This window comes from Gossypium raimondii, chromosome 13 (assembly GCF_025698545.1).
Source record: "Gossypium raimondii isolate GPD5lz chromosome 13, ASM2569854v1, whole genome shotgun sequence".
Lineage (NCBI taxonomy): Eukaryota > Viridiplantae > Streptophyta > Magnoliopsida > Malvales > Malvaceae > Gossypium > Gossypium raimondii.
In genome coordinates this window covers 58,520,398-58,536,631 of record NC_068577.1, presented here as the reverse complement: position 1 = coordinate 58,536,631, position 16,234 = coordinate 58,520,398, and the positions used below count along the sequence as shown (strand labels likewise).

At 33.7% G+C, this 16,234-nt stretch overlaps 3 protein-coding genes across 6 annotated transcripts; all 3 read right to left on the bottom strand.

The window, feature by feature from the left end:
* Positions 1-384: 384 nt before the first annotated feature.
* LOC105784019 (dolichol kinase EVAN) lies at positions 385-5,262 on the bottom strand. Of its 2 annotated transcripts, XR_008192478.1 has the most exons (15): positions 4,982-5,262; positions 4,736-4,848; positions 4,435-4,641; positions 4,193-4,297; positions 4,033-4,103; positions 3,856-3,936; positions 3,566-3,780; positions 3,239-3,428; positions 3,051-3,116; positions 2,700-2,788; positions 2,501-2,615; positions 1,712-1,763; positions 1,505-1,605; positions 739-1,189; positions 385-606 (listed from the first exon to the last, which is right to left on the bottom strand). XR_008192478.1 is itself a non-coding variant. In XM_012609767.2 (14 exons), the coding sequence occupies exons 1-14, from the start codon at positions 5,164-5,166 to the stop codon at positions 1,076-1,078; spliced, it is 1,704 nt and encodes a 567-aa protein (XP_012465221.1). In that variant the 5' UTR covers positions 5,167-5,262; the 3' UTR covers positions 645-1,075. The 2 variants fall into 2 exon arrangements, 1 of the variants encoding a protein (XP_012465221.1); XM_012609767.2 differs by lacking the exon at positions 385-606 and having other exon boundaries at positions 645-1,189.
* Positions 5,263-6,314: 1,052 nt separating this feature from the next.
* LOC105784112 (SNF1-related protein kinase regulatory subunit beta-3) lies at positions 6,315-9,056 on the bottom strand. 3 transcript variants are annotated; one of them, XM_012609907.2, is made up of 4 exons: positions 8,750-8,969; positions 8,498-8,525; positions 6,899-6,987; positions 6,315-6,813 (listed from the first exon to the last, which is right to left on the bottom strand). In XM_012609907.2, exons 3-4 carry the CDS (start codon positions 6,923-6,925, stop codon positions 6,487-6,489), a joined length of 354 nt encoding a protein of 117 aa, XP_012465361.1. In that variant the 5' UTR covers positions 6,926-6,987; positions 8,498-8,525; positions 8,750-8,969; the 3' UTR covers positions 6,315-6,486. The 3 variants fall into 3 exon arrangements, with proteins under 3 accessions (XP_012465361.1, XP_052482066.1, XP_012465360.1); XM_052626106.1 differs by lacking the exons at positions 8,498-8,525; positions 8,750-8,969 and adding an exon at positions 8,991-9,056; XM_012609906.2 differs by lacking the exon at positions 8,498-8,525 and having other exon boundaries at positions 8,750-8,968.
* A 486-nt stretch (positions 9,057-9,542) lies between these two features.
* On the bottom strand, positions 9,543-14,515 carry LOC105783967 (P-loop NTPase domain-containing protein LPA1 homolog 2). Its single transcript, XM_012609694.2, has 8 exons — positions 14,267-14,515; positions 14,021-14,165; positions 12,927-13,255; positions 12,350-12,431; positions 11,827-12,252; positions 11,011-11,745; positions 10,818-10,928; positions 9,543-10,239 (listed from the first exon to the last, which is right to left on the bottom strand). Exons 2-8 carry the CDS (start codon positions 14,162-14,164, stop codon positions 9,928-9,930), a joined length of 2,139 nt encoding a protein of 712 aa, XP_012465148.1. The 5' UTR covers position 14,165; positions 14,267-14,515; the 3' UTR covers positions 9,543-9,927.
* Between the last annotated feature and the right edge of the window lie 1,719 nt (positions 14,516-16,234).

Sequence of the window (16,234 nt, the reverse complement as noted above, 5' to 3'; positions counted from 1 at the left end):
CTTCAAGTTGTTCCTACTTCCTTTTCTGTAACTTTTTTCTACCCCCACGAAGCTTGTCAATGGGTAAATATGGATTCACTTATTTGTTCCATATACAAAAACATTTTACCATCATTTTTTTTTTCATAAAAAATCTTAACCAAATAAAAAGTATTATCAATCACAATAGAAATTCCAAGGTTTACTATGGATACAATTATATTGTTAATATACCAGTCGTGTAAAAAGCATATGAACAGGTTTTATAAACTTATTTTTAGATTTTGAATTTAATGTTGGACTTATTTAGAAAAACTTCAATTAGCTTCAATTAATTTAGTTTATGTTTAATCCTTTTGTTTTTGTTTTGCTAAACATCCATTAAAAAAACACCTAAGATTTGGATTAAAAATTAAGTACTATCAATATTCTTTCCATATATTAATATGTCGGCAATGGCAACATACATTTAACGAATTTGAAAATAAAATTCTATATGAAGCACAGACACGCATATGAGTGAGCATTTGGGGGTTTCTTAGAAATTACCATTATGGATATGCTGCCAAGACCCATTGAGCCAAAAAGAGCTAGCCAGAAGACAATGGAAGCTCAGGGCCCCCCTCCCTTCAATTTTTGAAAACCCGATCATTTCCAACCAATAATTTGTGTATGACATAACAGGCATATTATTAACATTGAAAAAAATGGTACAGACAAATATAAACCTTGTTTGTAAGCAAGATTTAGAGGTCGAACCTGGATCTAAGAAAAGCCCAAACGCCATTAGGTTGGGAGTGAGTGAACTACCAAAGATGAAAAGCCTATGCTTTAACGGTTGGGCTTCTGCAGGTTAACCATCATGTAATCAACTACACTAAACAATCACTATCTCTCAACTAGCCAATTCCTTCATGTTCTGTGGTTCACCTCACCTATCAAGGTGTAAAACTAATTCTACCAAGTACAACCAAACAAACGTTATGGTACATTACAGGCTCTTTCGGCTCCATGAATGGAAACATTTGTGAAGGATTTTGTTTGAAAATATCAGTGTAGAAACTATATCTTTTTCGGAAAAGGTTAACGTATGCATTTACAAACAGAGAAGGCTGTAGAAGACGAGTGGTATAAAAGCATTATCGAGTTGTGCTGTGTAAGCCTCCAATAAACCACTTGTGGTCACGGCAATGAGAAGAGGGAACCAATGCTGTGGAAATTGGAATTTAAGATATCACTATATGTAGATGTATTGATAACCTGAACAATAAATTTGGTCCCTGGCACTCATCCTGGAGAGTCAAGTATACATTTATGATGCCAATTCAAAAACACTTTAGCACTTTTTTTTCAATAAAGAAACCAACTTAGCCAGATTGAACGTTTCAGCAAAAATCATTCCCAGCTAAGTTGCCACAATTGTGCTTGTGATAAGCATCAGTCAACATCTTGGAGTATCAGTGTGCACAGGCGCACGCATGTGTGTGAGAGTGAGAGAGAGAGAGAGAGAGAGAGAGAGAGAGACCTGAGTTGCAATGTATCTGGTGGATGCCAGAAGTGGAAGCAGAATCGAGCAAGCAGCAAGGACAGATACTATACCAGCTGCAGTGCCTTCAATGGTTTTCTCTGAATCGTAAGAAGTTTGTTATTGTTAGCAGGTAAAGTTCCTCAAAAAAGCTTGAGCATTAAAAATTAATAAAAAGAAGAAATGAGAAAGAATGAAAACTCTTACTGCCAGTTTTGCTCCACCTAAGGACACCATACTTGTGGCCAACCATAGATGCCTAAGCATAAAAGCAAAACAATTACAATTTTATGATCATGGACAGAGTAAAAGGCAGCGATTTGATTACTTTGTAGACCTTTTCATAGTTAACCTCTAGTACTAGTTGATAATCACAAGGTTTCAAATTATTGTTAATAAATTAGTAAATTACATGGTAATATAGTCATAATAAGTAGGACTCCTGTGGTTACTTCGTAAGTAGTGGTGGTGGTGGGGTCATTATGGCCTTTTTAATCCTAAACAAAGATGGCTAAGGTTTTCTCTTCTCTCTCTTTCTGGATTGGCTTGGGGTAGAATGCTTGTCTAGGTTTCAGAACTTTGGCCATGTTCACATGGGCTGTCAAAACTATTTATTTGATAGTAACTAAACCCAAGTATAAAATTGCATAAATTTTTAGTTTAGTTCAAGAGCAAATTTGACATCAAACAAAAAAAAGGAAAGAGCAACTAGTGACAACATCGTAAGCATAGTGATATGTGGAACAAAATAAACAAGCATGATAATCGTGTAATAACACTTTTTTCTTTATTAAAGGAAAAAGTAAAGAGCCTGCCCGCAAAATTGTGGGAAGGGGGACCAGGAAGGAGTGGGGTAATAATCTTTTGGAGAACAGATGTTCTAGTAATATATGAACGTCAATTTCAAAATATCTAGAAATTAAGGCAAGTGCAAATGTGAGAAATTTGAAATGGAAAGAAATTGAAGGCCCAAATAGAAACAAAAGGTGCACTTACCATCGTATCTCCAATGCCAAGGCTTAAAATTCCAGCAAAAGGGATAAGAGGCCGATCATTGAACCCAGAGGACATCCAGATAGGAAGCGCACATCCCAATAAAAGTGAAAAATGGCTACATAAATAAAAAGGGATCTGATTTCAAAGTTCTTGCAACAAGTATAAGCATTTTAGTTTACATAATGGTAACATGCCATACCTTACAATAAGGATATCTGAGTCACGATGATCTGTAAAGGCACTCATGAATTGATGCACTAGTTGTCCTAAAGGCCAAATTCTCCAAACCTGGCCACAAAGGAAAGGTTATGCAAAATCAACCAAGAAATTTAAAATAAATAATCAGTTTTCCAGCATGTGAGAAAACATAGACCTTGCTTATAAATCATAAATCAAGGATATGAAATATTAATTTGTGACACTTGCAAAAATGTCATCCTTCAAAAACCTTAACTAGTGAACACTTGGACAGAAATTCAAACTTCAAATAACATGATTACTTGATAAATTGTCAACATCTATCAAATATTTGCAAGTTTGGTGAACTTACTCGAATAATTTCTAATACCAAAAAAATTGCCAAAGCTGCACCAAATGCTAGATCAAGAAATTTTGGCTGGACAAGGAAACTACAAAGTCAATATAATATCCAAGCAAGCCATTGCTAGAATTAAAGGTGAAAAAGAAAAAAAATTGTTAAATAACTGATACATGATACTCAAGCAATACTTAGATCACCTGGTAAATAAGAGCAGGCAGAAACATTGAAACAGCCAGCAGATGGTAATATTTCCGAAGAAGAATCCTCTCGATCTTACTATTCTTAGAAATGTTGTAGAACCTCAAGACAGATGCATATATCAAACCCAACCAATAGATACATAGTGACAGTCGTTTTAATGGTTCCGATAAAACAAACTGGAATATCCTGTTAAAAATGAATGATGTAAAGATAAGACACTTGCAAGATGTAAAGAGGATAGATAAAAGTCGACGAAACAAGATATTGATAAACAACATTATAATAAATATCAAATTGAAAAAAGTGTTTGTTCAAAGATATACCATAGTATAGGATGTACATCAAAATCTAGGACAATCATCATCCAAGATGGGGAAACCACAATCATGGTAAATCCAAGTGAAGCAAAGAATATAAGAGATCTCCTGATTTCTTTGTTTTTCCTTGACTCGGAGTTGTCAGCACGCGAGAAGTATTCCCATAAGTGGATGACAAATTTAAAGACTGCTGAAAAAATAAGAAGTCCAAGCAGCACACCCTACATAGAAAAAAGCAACTTTTACAATCAAGCTAGATCATTTTACAAAGAATTTCATCACTTGAGGATTCATACCTGGATGATAATACCTATCTCACTTCTTTTAATTCCATAACGTATAGACACCAACTCTGGAGAAACCAACAATCTACAAACCTGTTCAAACAATATAGTTAACACTAAAAGGCTAAACTGCTGACCTTTTCAGCCAAAGCAGCCTGAGTCCAGTGTGATAAAGCAACCCTAACTAACCTTTGAAATGGTACATGCCAACATGTCACCAAAATAGAGTACAAGGCCTGAAGTCAACAAAAGTGCTTCTCCTGCAATTTGAGGGGTATTAAAAAATTTAATCTTTTCAGTGAGTTGGGTAAGAGACATTGTCAGATAGAAATTGCAGCACGAAACAAACCAATTGAAGCACAACAAGGGAACGTATTGAGAAGATGTTGAATTAATTTCACTGCAGCAAATCCATGACATAGCAACCACAGTAACTTTAATGCTGTGTTAAAACCTATATGCAGAGGGGAAAAAACAAGGTTACTAAATGCAAGAAAAAATATATCAAATTTTCATCTTCACAGCTTACTCAATGCACGAGACAGAAAAAAAAAAAAAAGCAATACCATAATAACAAAACAACCAACTTACCAGTATGAGATATTGTAGCAAGCGATATACAGCAAACCACCGAAAATAAAATGACACAGCTTAAGCTAAACTTTGCATCCCAAACACTACAGGAGAAATGTGGATTCTTATTGTAGGCAGCGCACCACATAAGAATGGAGAGAAATATTAGCACACCGCAGCAACAAGCCGATGCAGCCCAAAATTGCATCGTCATATGTTCAAGCTCTAAAAACAAAATTTAAAACAAACATAAAAATAAAAATTATTTGCTTTGCTAAATCCAACTAAAACAACATTCCTCAAGGCGAAAACGAGGTACCTCCAATCTCGATTTGTTGCAAAGAGAAAGCTCTTGAAAGCTGAATCAACTTCGACAGCATCACAGTAGGCAACGTAACTGCACCTAACATAATTCCTGATGAAGCACCTGGCCTATTAAAAAAAACAAAGGTTCATCGAACTTTCATATCAAAATTCTTTAATTTAATGAATTAAGATTCTCTAAAATCCCAATTCTCACACTGAAAGTGAAAAGAGAGAGAGAGAGAGAGAGAGAATAACTTACCTGGTTTTGAAGAGGGAGAGAGAACCATCGGCGCGGATCTCGACGAAGAGAGAAAAAACGGAGAGGAGAGAGAGGGAAAGGGCATGAGGGAGGAGAGAAAGGGGGAGAGAAGAGAGAACACGGAAGACGAAGAAGAAAACCACGGCTCTCTCGCCGTTCATCGCCGTCAACGGCGAGGCCACCATGGGTAGCGGGGAAAAGAGGGTGATTTACGCGGGAAGGATTTGACCAAATAGGAAAGGTTTTCAACTTTTATTTTTTTTTTCCTTATATATAAAAAAAGAGCTTCGAAAAACTAAAAGCCCAATTTTGGTCGGAAGTTAGTTAGGTGTGGGCGTTCTTAGAATATTCTTTCGTATTTATTTTACTTATTCCGCACGTTTTATGGCTTTACGCATGAATGAAATGAATATAAAATAAATATCTGTTATCTATGGATATTTTAATTATTTTATATTAGATAAAATAAAAACAATTAAATACGAACGTGAAAAGATGGCAGTCGGCAGTTTTCTGTATTTAAAAAAAGTAACAAATGGTAAAAGTGCCACAGAAGTCCCTATATTAGGAGGCAAATCACATTTTGCACCCTTCACTTGAAAATTAGGCAAATTAATCCCTATACATTAGATTAAAGTTGAATAATTGGATGACCACTTTGTAAATTTTCATAGGTGGGTGACCAAAAAAGAAATTTACTAATAGTTGGATGACCATTTTGTAACTTTTCATAATTGAGTGACTAAAAAAGAAATTTACTAATAATTGGATAACTACTAGTGCAATTTACTCTATATCCTTTTAGACTAATTTCAGTAATTTAATTGGTTTTTTATTTGATGTTTGTATTAGACCATTAATCCTTCTCATTTAATATTTAATACCTAATAATCGTTAGGTGCAAATGCGACATAAATCCCTATATTTTTCATAAATTTGAAATTTAATCCTAATTTTGTTAAATTCAAGTTCATTAATACGCATCTTTTTACTTACGTTATTACCAAATGAGTTTCTTTTTCAAAATATCACACCAATAAATTTAACAATGTTAATAATTGGACTTAAATTTTTAAATCAGAAAAATAAAGAGACTAAATTCTAAAAATAAAAGTATAAATATTTAAATTTAAATTTAAATTTAAATTTAAATTTAAATTTGTGGAAAATAAATTTAAATTTTAGACCGAGCTTTGAAGCTCACATTTTGAGTCGAGCTCGAACTTTCTACGGCTCGAGCTCGATTACACCCATATTCAAAACACCACAAATACAGATTAACAGACTAAAGTGAAAGGTTTATATGTATAAAGCAAACTCTACCCTCAAAGCATAACTGAAATTTCATGTCAAATATCATAACTTTCAGGTTCAACAATGGCTGTGAAAACAAAATAAATACTCTTTCAGCTAAATTCAGTATTTGAGTCTATTGCAAACTAATTTCATCACTATGGCAAACCGAGTGACCCGACAGGGAGCACTGTTACCGGTTCCCGTATGTTTTAAGTACCAGTACTCCCTCTTCTTGGAACCGGTTTGTATAGTATGACAGTAACATACTTTGAACGGAATCGTTGAGTGAATCCAAGTGCCACTACCGATCTTGGTGCCTCTCGGTTTTCAATGTAAAGATGGTTTAAAATCACATTCCCAGGTAAAGGAAGACTCCCAGAAGCATTTATGCTTGCAGGGCAGCTAAGCATGGTACGATGTAGGTGCGGAGGGACAACAGGCGGGTCACGTGCATCGTCTTCATATCCGGGGTACACATTATTATAACTTGAATCAGGTGATCTAGGCACTTCAAACCCCATAACAGTGGCTTCATCCTACAAGAGAAAGAAAGGAAGATCAAATGTTTTAAACTCGGTAAAACTTTAGCGGTCGGAATAGTCACCAAATTCTGTAACTTACTCCATCTTCACCATATTGGTTGTTCATAATGAGAAGTGATACTCAAGGCTAATAGGGCTAAATCATAACCGAAAGAATACACAGGGAGCCTGAAATAAGACAATTATTCATATTGTAAGTAAGCATTTGAAAGCTTAACAAAACATGGAGATTATTAACAAACACTTTTGATGCTACAAAGAAAAACAACCAAGAAAGATTGAATTTAAACGCAAATGAGCGTCCTAAAACATTATTGTATGAACAAAAGTTTGCCACAGCCAACTAAACCTAGGTCAAAAACAAATATATGAGCAACAAAGAATGGTACCATTATAGGGCAAGCTCGAAAAGAATGGTGCATGTTGCAAAACAGACTGTTGAGAAAATAAGAAAAAAAAAAAAGAGGCATAATTTCAGTAACATCGGCCAAAACGCGGTAAAAATCTCAAGGGTATGTCCTGATTTTCTAATAGAGAGCAGAGGACGAATCATTAGCGATGGTGAGTGGTACTAAAACATTATCGTATTAACTGAAGTTTGCCACAGCCACTAAACCTTGGTCAAGTACAAAAATATAAGCAACAAAGAATGGTGCCATTTTGATCCTTTGAAGTATGCAATATGGGGCAAGCTTGGAAAGAATGGTGCATGCTGCAAAACAGGTTGTTGAGAAAATAGAAAACAAAAAATGAGGCATAATATCAAAAATGCCAGCAAAAAACGCGGTAAAAAGCTCAAGACTATGTCCCGACTTTCTAATAGAGAACAGTACTAAAACATTATCATATGAATGAAAGTTTGCCACAGCCAACTAAACCTCGGGTCGAGAATGAATATACGAGCAACAAAGAATGGTGCCATTATAGGGCAAGCTTGAAAATAATGGTGCATGTTGCAAAACAAATTGTTGTGAAAACGGAAAAACATAAACGAGGCATAATATCAGTAACATTGGCAAAAAATGCAGTAAAAAGCTTAAGACCCTGTCCCAACTTTCTAATGAGGACGAATCATTCGTGATGGTGTAGATAGTAGAATTAGAAGGGGCCTCGATCACACAACCACTATTCAACTTTAGCATCAACAACCATCGCAATATACAGAACATGGATCAAGCATGCTTCGACCAAGGTAACCGTACAAAAAAATAGATAACCATTGAACTAAAATGCCTCCATTTTTAAACATGTATATACCCTTGTATGTTCATTGATATCAAAGTTCATAATTCATTTGAAAGATATTATATATGAACAACAAAGAAGCTATTTGCATCAACAAGCAAAACCCAGAATGGGATTTATGAAATTCAGTTTATATAGCATGATGAACAACAAAATACCCACAATTAACACTCACTAATACAGCATCTTTTTAGAATTCACTACATTAATCCCGTCTTTATAACAAGAGTGACCATAACATTTAAAAACATAAATTAGCTTTAAAGCATACAATTCAAAGCATCATAATCCCCACTTATTAGAACCCAAAGAATTAAGCTAGATTAGAACATTCAATGAAACAGCAGAACACAACATAAAATACAAGCTAATTGTAGAGCAACATTAAAACCAAAGAAATTAATCTGTTAAATGAAAAAAAAGATTCACTCACCAAAAACCCCAGCTTTTCAATTCCAGTTCTATCATTACAAAAAAAAAAAAACAAACAAAACAGTAAAATAGTTTAATTTTTTTAATGACTTCAAGAACTAAAGGAAACCCAGATTAATTCAAACGAAACCCATTAAAAACTTGGCCAAGAAAGAACCCAACAATTTAAACATAAGAATCGATGATAACAAAGCAATTAAAATAAATAATCATAAGAAGAAGAAGAGAAACAGAAGAATAATGATTAAATTACCTTTTTTGTTCTTTGAGAACTCTCAAAAAAAAATCTAAAGAGTTAAAATTTGGGAGAATCTCAGAGGGTTAATGAGATCTTCAAAAGAATTATATTTATAGGAATTTAAAAGGAAAAAAATTCCCAATAAGAATTTAAAAGAGAAATATTGAGGCAGAGACAAATTTCAGGCGGAATTCAAAATTGCAAAAAACAAGACACGACCATGCACAGCTATTTTCTACTATGTTTTAAATGTTACCTTTTTTTGTCCTTGCTTTGTGAATAATGCCCCCGTCTTTTTTGAAATTGAAGTTTGACTCCCTTTTTTTTTTCTTTGGACTTTTCTTTTGCCCCTCATTTCGTTTTCTCTAATATTTCAATTCGTTTATTTTCAAAATAAAAATAATGCCTTTGTCGATGTTGAATTGTTTTCTATTTATTAAAATTTACTCTCTTTTTTCGTAATCTGTATGCTTTTATATATTTTAAATATATGTGAAAAAATATACTAATTTTTATCAATTTATAAACAAATGAATAATTATATTAAACAATATTTTCTTTATCAACTCTTTAAGGGAATGATGTATCTCTCTTTCTTCGCCTGTTTATCAATTTGTACCAAAATCAAAATATTTTTAAATAAGCAAAATTAAGGTAAAATACTTTAAAAGTTATCATACTAACAATCAAATTATATTTTATCTTTTTTCATTCAAAAAAATAAGAAATTAGATCAAACTTTTAATAATTATACCATTAACAGACAGTAACATACCTCATATCATCAAACATTTTTAGACGCCCACCCGGCTCTATCGAGCTATAGCGTACAACCCTTCAGTTCTCGAGGTCCTGAATTGTAATCTACTAATTAATAGAGAACTATATACTAAAATATAAATGTTGACATAATCTTTAAAATTTTAAACACATATCCCATAAATTTGTATGGAGCATGATAGCATCCGGGTCGAAGTAGTAGACATAATCGTGACTTCATCGACCAAACATAACTTATTACTTCCCTAATTCGGTCATTCAGACACGACCAATTAAGAACCCTGTATTTTGTTCATAATGGTATTGCCAACCATACCAAAGCATCACTATACATGAGAAGAGAGGATGGAAAGGGTTGGTTAGCAACTTGTATTAGTTTACCACCGTCAAGAGAAAAAAAAAAAACTGTATTGCTATCGCTCGGGAGTTCTGGAAAGTATGCAATCGTTGATTATTGATACGTGCTTCTTCATGTCCGGATTGCTAAGGGAGCGTTTCCTCATTCTAGCAAACCCCTTCTCGCTTTTCTCCCTAGGCACAGATAACTGATCACTCTTGCTAGCTTTATCCCCTTTTGTGGGAGTTGCTTGGTCCTCGGAACTTGCCATTAACTTACCACGACGGTCTTCGTCCTCTAACCGGTCATCATTCTCCACCATATCCTCCATTTCCAGATCATCGTACTCTTCATCCGACTTTGTTGAGCCTTCATCAACGGAGCCTACCTATAAAACAGAAACGGAGAAAAATTAGACTCAAGTCCAATTAGCATGAAGCATGAAAAGGTATACGTACTAGAAAGCAGAACCTATTGCCACTTCAATCATCCAACATCTCACTGAACCAAGCTAACAATATGGATAAATGGAGTTAAACTACTTAGGAGGTCCCTGTATTATAAGGACTGGATCAAATTAGTCCCTCTGTTATTATCACTTGGCTTGCGATATTGGATCAATTACCTACAACAAACAGGAATGATTCCTTTATATAAAGGGTAAATGTTAACTCTATTTCAATTTGGCCTTATTTGATTCTTTTTAACTAAATTGATCCATTTAATAGTAGAGGGACTAATTTGATGAAGTCCCTATAATAGAGGGACCTCTCAGATACATTCACCGATAAATGGATAAGCCCATGTCATAAACATCAAGCACAACAACACAAATAATAAAAACTCGTAACTTGTTTGGGCCCAATTGCATGGCAGGTTGAGCTGCCGGTTGCAAATTGATCTCTAAAGTCAAAGTGACAATGATGCATATTTTCACCTCTTGTAGAATCTAAGAGGTGTTCATACCTCTTCTTGGAACTGTTTGTGACGGTCGGCAAAATCTTCATCACTGTCCACCTCGGGTGGATCATCAACTTCTTCATCGTCACTGCCAAACTCTGAAGTTTCTTCTTTTAGCTGTGAGACAGAAAGAGAACTAATAAGCCCAACATAGGCACAGCATTTCCGCTCTCATAAAAAAATCATAGAAAGATGCTACCTCCTTTGCAGGACCATCGGACATCCTTGGTGAACTGCCACAAGAAGAATGATGTCTACTGCCTGTATCAGCTGCATCGCATCTCAAGTCATCTACGCTTCCAGCACGACTAGTGCCACCATCACTAGGCCAGGCACTGATTCCGAAGTTACCAAATTGAAGATTAACAGGTTCAGCCTTGCCAATTTGTAAAGGTCCATACAATGGAAGGCCTACTCCACCCCGACACATATGGCCAGAGATGGGCCTTCCATTACTATCAACTGGTTTAACCGGCCAAGCTTTTGCCACAGACCCATCAGTGTTGAGAAGAGCCATCAATTGCCTAGAAGAACCTTGCCTCTGGATCAACTGAAACATTCCCTTGGAGCTCAGTGAATTGGCAGCACACTTCTTGTATTCGTCATAAATAACACCAACTGTATTTGCTACAGGATCATAAAGTGGCTCCCCAGCTTCATGCCTGCGGAAACAACTGAAAACTGTAGCATGTATGGCTGCCACACTTCTGTCGACATTTGTGTTGTTTATTTTGGGAACCAGATGCTTGTCAGCTCGTTTACATAGATAATCTTGTATCGCCCTGATATTCTTTATGTATTTCACATACTTGTTTTTTGCAGGGTCCAATGTCATGTACTTCGCACGAACTGCAAATCTTTCCAAGTGTTTGTCTTCATTCGAAATGTATATCATGAATGGTATAATTGAGGGGTGTTTCCTCATAAGCCCCATCTGCACACGAAGAAAAAGTAAATCGGTGTAATAATAAAAGGTGTCAACTTCGGGAAATGAACAAACCAAAAGTCTACTTACAACAAAAGTAAGGCTTAAGTGAACACCCTCAATAATTACAGACTCTTTTCTCTCTTCCCATGCAGTAATCAATCTATCTAGACTGTCAATGACCATCTCACTTTGTGCCTTAAATCCTTCAACTGCTATCTGTTTGGGACCAATCAATTCAGTACAAATAGAACCACTCTCCATTGGTTGGGCATCACACTTGCTAGCTGAAGAACCATCAGCTCGCTCACCCTTAGGAAATGATTGTGCAGTGCCTGCCAATTTTTTTGCCTTCTTTTTAGCCTTCGCTTCTGCAACTGCAACAGGATCCAAACACTCCCCAGCATGGTAGGTTGAAGCCCAAAGTAAAGGATTTTCCTTTTCATCTACAAAACTCCTCATCATGTGACGAATAGAGTCAGTTGAAATTACAGTAGTAATTCCCAACCTGCTAGCCTGACATTATCAAAAGCACTAAGATTAGCTATTATGGGAAATGCAGTTACAACCATTACTGCCACACACATTAAAATGCAAAACAAAACAAAAATACCAGCAAAGCAGACAAAGTAGATTTGCCACAACCACTAGTGCCACACAACAGCACGGTTATAGATTTCTTCCTCTCCCGGATTCTGCAGTGAAGAGCAAGAACAGTTACAAGAGACAAGCTGGTACTTCCATCTGATTTGAAGAACCCAAAGCAGAGGATATTGAACAAGATTAAATACTATTCTAAAAATATACGTACTTTGTTACGAGTAGGCATGAAAGTCTATACATGTTACATTAAAACTTTATGGGTACTTGTGACAATAACTGTCCTTTTGTTGGAAAAGGCACTAACAAGTTAGTGAAAAAAAAAGAGGCAGACAATTGAACAATCCTCCATGGAGAAAATAATACTCGAATAGCCTATCTCTAGAAATATTAAAAGAAAATTTGTCATGTGAAATTAGATAAATAACTATGTGTGAATTACCATTCTCCAAGCTACCAGTAATACAGCAAGAAATTGCCAAGAAATGATGAAAAATAGAAGGAATGTGTGTTGATTCTAGATGCAGGCAATTAATTATATGCCATGTACATTGCAAACTTTTTGGCAGGTATAAGATGTCGCACGATACCTGCATGCCAAAATCAAGTCAGCCCTCTCGCTTGGACCCACATATTTATATTCATCAAGAGCCTGACAAACAACATCTAAGAAACATTTCCTTTTAACAACAATTGATGTGCGCCTTTTGTACAACTCAAAAGGTATACTCTTATCTCTATTATCTTCCCCAGAAACTAAACAACTGCCTGCCTCTGCTCTATAAAAGTTACTAGGATGGATGTCTTCCTTCTTGGTGTTTCCTTTCAAACCGTCAGAATTCAATGTCTTACTTCCCTCTTGAAGTAGAGAGTTGTAGGAGGATTTTCTTGTAATCAATTCAAAAGTCCTCTGGCTAATCTGGTAAGAAATACAGAGAGGACATTAAGGAAAAGGATCCAATTGCCATAACAATTAAAGAAACATGAGAGTAACTATAAAATGGCATATCATGACCATGACCATGGACAGTACCATGAATTCTTGTTAGGCATCTAATTGAGGAAAGAAACCAAGTCCCAAACTCGAAATGCATTCTTAAACAAGGCACTTAATTTAACCTTAAGCCTCTTCCTAAATAAAATTATTAATATCTCCATAAGCCGATAAGAACAGAAAGGTTTCCAAACTGAAACTTAATCGGTTAAACCGATAAACTGAACATTATTAGGCAATAAAATCACCATACGCTAGAACAAAATTTACAATGCAAAGGTGCCAACGGAAAATGGAAATGGATCAACACTAATTTCATCTTGATTGATTTCGATAATTTCCATTGATCTGGAAGCTATAGTCCAAAAAACTAAGCATCAAGCATCTCGTTCTAAAGGTAAACTAAGAAAATGAAAATTCTATGACAACGACACAATAAAGAATTTAAAAGAAAAATGTCACTATCAATTTCTTAAATTTAATATTCTATTCACTCAGCAATTAAAGCAGAAAATGATGTTATATCGAAAAAGGATTTAGAAAACACGTTAGAAACAATCCAGATCTATCAATGCGTCAACCAAACAGTAATCGAGATTAAATCACAAATTCATAATTAAGCGAAAATCAAACCAAAATTCATCTAAGCAAAAAAAAAAAACACAAGAATATGATTTTTTATTTTTAAACCTTAAAGGCATGACGAGCTTTACATCCCATGAGTTGAAGAGTGCCTTGAAGAACAGGACGCGTGTATCGAAACGACAGCGTTTCATCTCCTTTCTCACCTTCATCCACCACAACTATATACAACACCTTCGCTGACTCCCCCATCCTTTTGGCGCCAACAAAACCAGAAATCAAAACGTTAAAAAAAAAGTCTTGCAATAAGGCAATGTAGAAAAGAATCAATGAAGAAGATATTAGAAATTCTACCTGAATATATTTACAGCGAAAATCAGCCAAAAAGAGAGGGAAAAAAAACAAAAGAAACTAGAAAGAGTAAAAGAGGAGAAAGGTCGTTAGGGTTTGGCTATCGTATAAAACGCCATTTTTTTCTGAAGAAGAAGAAGAAGAGAGAATGAATTGGTAGCCACCATTTTGCTTGGCGGTGTCAGCACCATACCACGCATCACACGGGCAGAGCTTCCACGAGTCTTTTCTTCTTTTCTTTTTTTCTTCTAATTCTACGGAAATACCGCTCGAGGGAAGAATCGCGGGGAAAATATTATATATAAGAAGACATATATCGCCTTGTGTTGGCCAAGGAATAACTGTAATACAAGAGACAAGGGGGTAATCATACAACTGGTAAAAAGTAACATGGATTCTCCATCTTTGTGTTAAATTTTTATTCACTTTTATTATTAAAATTTTACGTGATTGTGAAATAATCAGATAGTAACATATGATTTATTATGTGTACTTTATGTTAATATATAATGATTAATTTTAATAATAAAATAAATAATTTTTAATAGAACGACCAATTTACTCTTTAATTAAATTTATAGAAATGGGTAAAATATAATCGACCCTTAATACATGAGTTTTATAATACTTTTACTCATAAAGTTTGTCTTATAAGTAATTTTAAATTTTGAAGAATTTATAATGTGAAATAATTTAAAATAAAATTTATAAAAATGAATATTAAAGGATAAAATGCATTAGTAGTCACCCAAATATGTTTTTTTTCTTTTTGGTCACCCAATTATGAAAAGTTATAAAATGATCACACAACTATTCAAATTTGTCTTTTTTTATCACCAGCAGATAACATAAAAATAAAAGCACCAAAAATCTAAAATAGTTGAGTGACCAAAAAGAAAAAAATATATAGTTAGGTGATTATTTATGTAGTTTACCCTTTAAATTTTAAAGAATTTATAACGTGACATAATTTAAATAAAATTTTAAGAAAAAACTAATCTTATAAAATAGATGTTTTAAAAATATTAGTTTTAAGGTTTTCAAAGTTTTTGTAGAAGTTTTATAGTCATATATTTAAAATGTATGCGATAATGTTCAATTTTTCCTTAAATTTTTCATTTTAAATTTAGTTAAATAATATTTGATATGCATTTAACAATTAAATTAATTATTTTAGTAACGAATTTACTTAATCGATATAATCTTAATAGTTTAAGGATGGAGTTAGAATAATTTAAAATTTAAGGACCAATTTAAAATGAAGATATTGTTTAAGGATATCTAGTACAATTAATTTTTATTATTTTTCTTGAAAATGTTGAGACAAGTAATGGTCATAATTTGGGAAGTAAATCCGAATACATATAAGTGGCTAATAATTTTCAATTTAATTTAAACTTTATATAAATGAAATTACCTAATTAGCTCCTCTCTTTTTTTTTTTTTTTTCTTTTTAAGTTTACAGAAATGGAGTGAAGCTTAATTATAGCTTGAATTCGAACATAAATAATTTAAAAATAAAATATACAAATTAATTTCATTTTTATTAATTATTGAGTATATTTTTTAAAAATAAATATTTTTCCTTTTGAAATTAATTAAAAAATTGTTTGAATGTTAACCCGTAAACAAGCAATTAATTTTTCCCATATTTATCTCATTGTTGTGGTTAGATAAAACTAAAATCTTGATTAATTAAATCTATAAAAGGAATCGACAATTAAATTGTGTTTTAAAATCATTGGATTAAATGCCGATCGAATATGAATGTGATTCGAAGTTGGGAAAATAAATAATATTTTAAATAATTATTTGATATATTTATTAATATTAGTTTAAAATTTTACATGGGGATTAAAATTAATATTTAAAATAAATAAATGAAATATATAGTAGTTTTTTAATTCCTTTGTGAAATTAAAATATTCCATGACTAGTTCCTTTGTCAGGATATTTTATCCATTGTTTAAT

Coding starts and splice junctions, on each gene's coding strand:
- LOC105783967 (XM_012609694.2), bottom strand. CDS start 14,164: ATGGGGGAGTCAGCGAAGGTGTTGTATATAGTTGTGGTGGATGAAGGT. Junction 12,432..12,926: donor GACTTGATTTTGGCATGCAG/GTATCGTGCGAC, acceptor TCTTCACTGCAG/AATCCGGGAGAGGAAGAAAT. Junction 10,929..11,010: donor CCGATGGTCCTGCAAAGGAG/GTAGCATCTTTC, acceptor TCTGTCTCACAG/CTAAAAGAAGAAACTTCAGA.
- LOC105784019 (XM_012609767.2), bottom strand. CDS start 5,166: ATGGTGGCCTCGCCGTTGACGGCGATGAACGGCGAGAGAGCCGTGGTT. Junction 3,429..3,565: donor GATGTACATCCTATACTATG/GTATATCTTTGA, acceptor CATTTTTAACAG/GATATTCCAGTTTGTTTTAT. Junction 1,606..1,711: donor TAGGTGGAGCAAAACTGGCA/GTAAGAGTTTTC, acceptor CTTACGATTCAG/AGAAAACCATTGAAGGCACT.
- LOC105784112 (XM_052626106.1), bottom strand. CDS start 6,925: ATGAACAACCAATATGGTGAAGATGGA. Junction 6,814..6,898: donor ACCAATATGGTGAAGATGGA/GTAAGTTACAGA, acceptor TTTCTCTTGTAG/GATGAAGCCACTGTTATGGG.